This window comes from Mesitornis unicolor, unplaced genomic scaffold (genome assembly GCF_000695765.1).
Source record: "Mesitornis unicolor isolate BGI_N332 unplaced genomic scaffold, ASM69576v1 scaffold937, whole genome shotgun sequence".
NCBI lineage: Eukaryota > Metazoa > Chordata > Aves > Mesitornithiformes > Mesitornithidae > Mesitornis > Mesitornis unicolor.
The window spans coordinates 25,376-26,136 of NW_010196867.1; the positions used below are offsets into that span (position 1 = coordinate 25,376).

At 51.0% G+C, this 761-nt stretch overlaps 1 protein-coding gene across 1 annotated transcript in view; it reads left to right on the top strand.

Moving 5' to 3' along the window:
- The first annotated feature begins 705 nt into the window (after window positions 1-705).
- Window positions 706-761, top strand: part of CHST4 (carbohydrate (N-acetylglucosamine 6-O) sulfotransferase 4) — a 1,149-nt gene continuing 1,093 nt past the window's right edge. The window contains exon 1 of the mRNA XM_010188610.1: window positions 706-761. This exon is cut by the window's right edge and continues 1,093 nt beyond it. Within this exon, the coding sequence (XP_010186912.1) occupies window positions 706-761 (56 nt within the window).

Below are 761 nucleotides of genomic sequence, written 5' to 3' on the forward strand. Positions count from 1 at the left end.
AGTCTGTGACCCCATGGGAGGCCTGTGCAGGGGCAGGCTCCTGACAGGACCTGTGGCTTCATGAACAGAGGAACCTGCGCTGGAGCAGGTTTACTGTCAGGACTTACAATCCCATGGGGGACCGGTTCTGGAGCATTCTGCTCCTGAACTGCATCCCATGGAAGGGACCCACACTGGAACGGTTCATGAACTGTAGCCTGTAAGAAGAACTCAAGTTGGAGAAGATCGTGTAGGACTGTCTCCTGTGGAAGGGACCTCATGCTGGAGCAGGGGAAGAGTGTGAAGAGTCCTCCCTCTGAGGAGGAAAGAGCGTCAGAAATTACATGTGATGAACTGACCACAGCCCCCGTTCCCAGTCCCCCTGTGCTGCTGGGGGCAAGATAGAGAAAATCAGGAGTAAAGTAAAGCCCAAGAAGAAGGGGATCGGGGGAGGTGTTTTTAAAACTTGGGTTTATTTCTCAACATCCTACTCTGATTTGATTGGTAATAAGTTAAATTATTTTTCCCCAAGTCGAGTCTGTTTTGCTTGTGACGGTAATTGATGAATGATCTTTCCCTGTCCTTATCTTGACCCATGAGCATTTTGTTCTATTTTCTCTCCCCTGTCAGGCTGAGGAGGGGGAGCGATTAAGCGGCTTTGGTGGGCACCTGGCATCCAGCCAGGGTCGACCCACCACACTCTGTCTCTGCAGGTCCCTTGCAGCCATGATGAACTATAGAAGCATGCAGGTGCTTCTGATTCTGGCAGTTCTGTCCTTCCT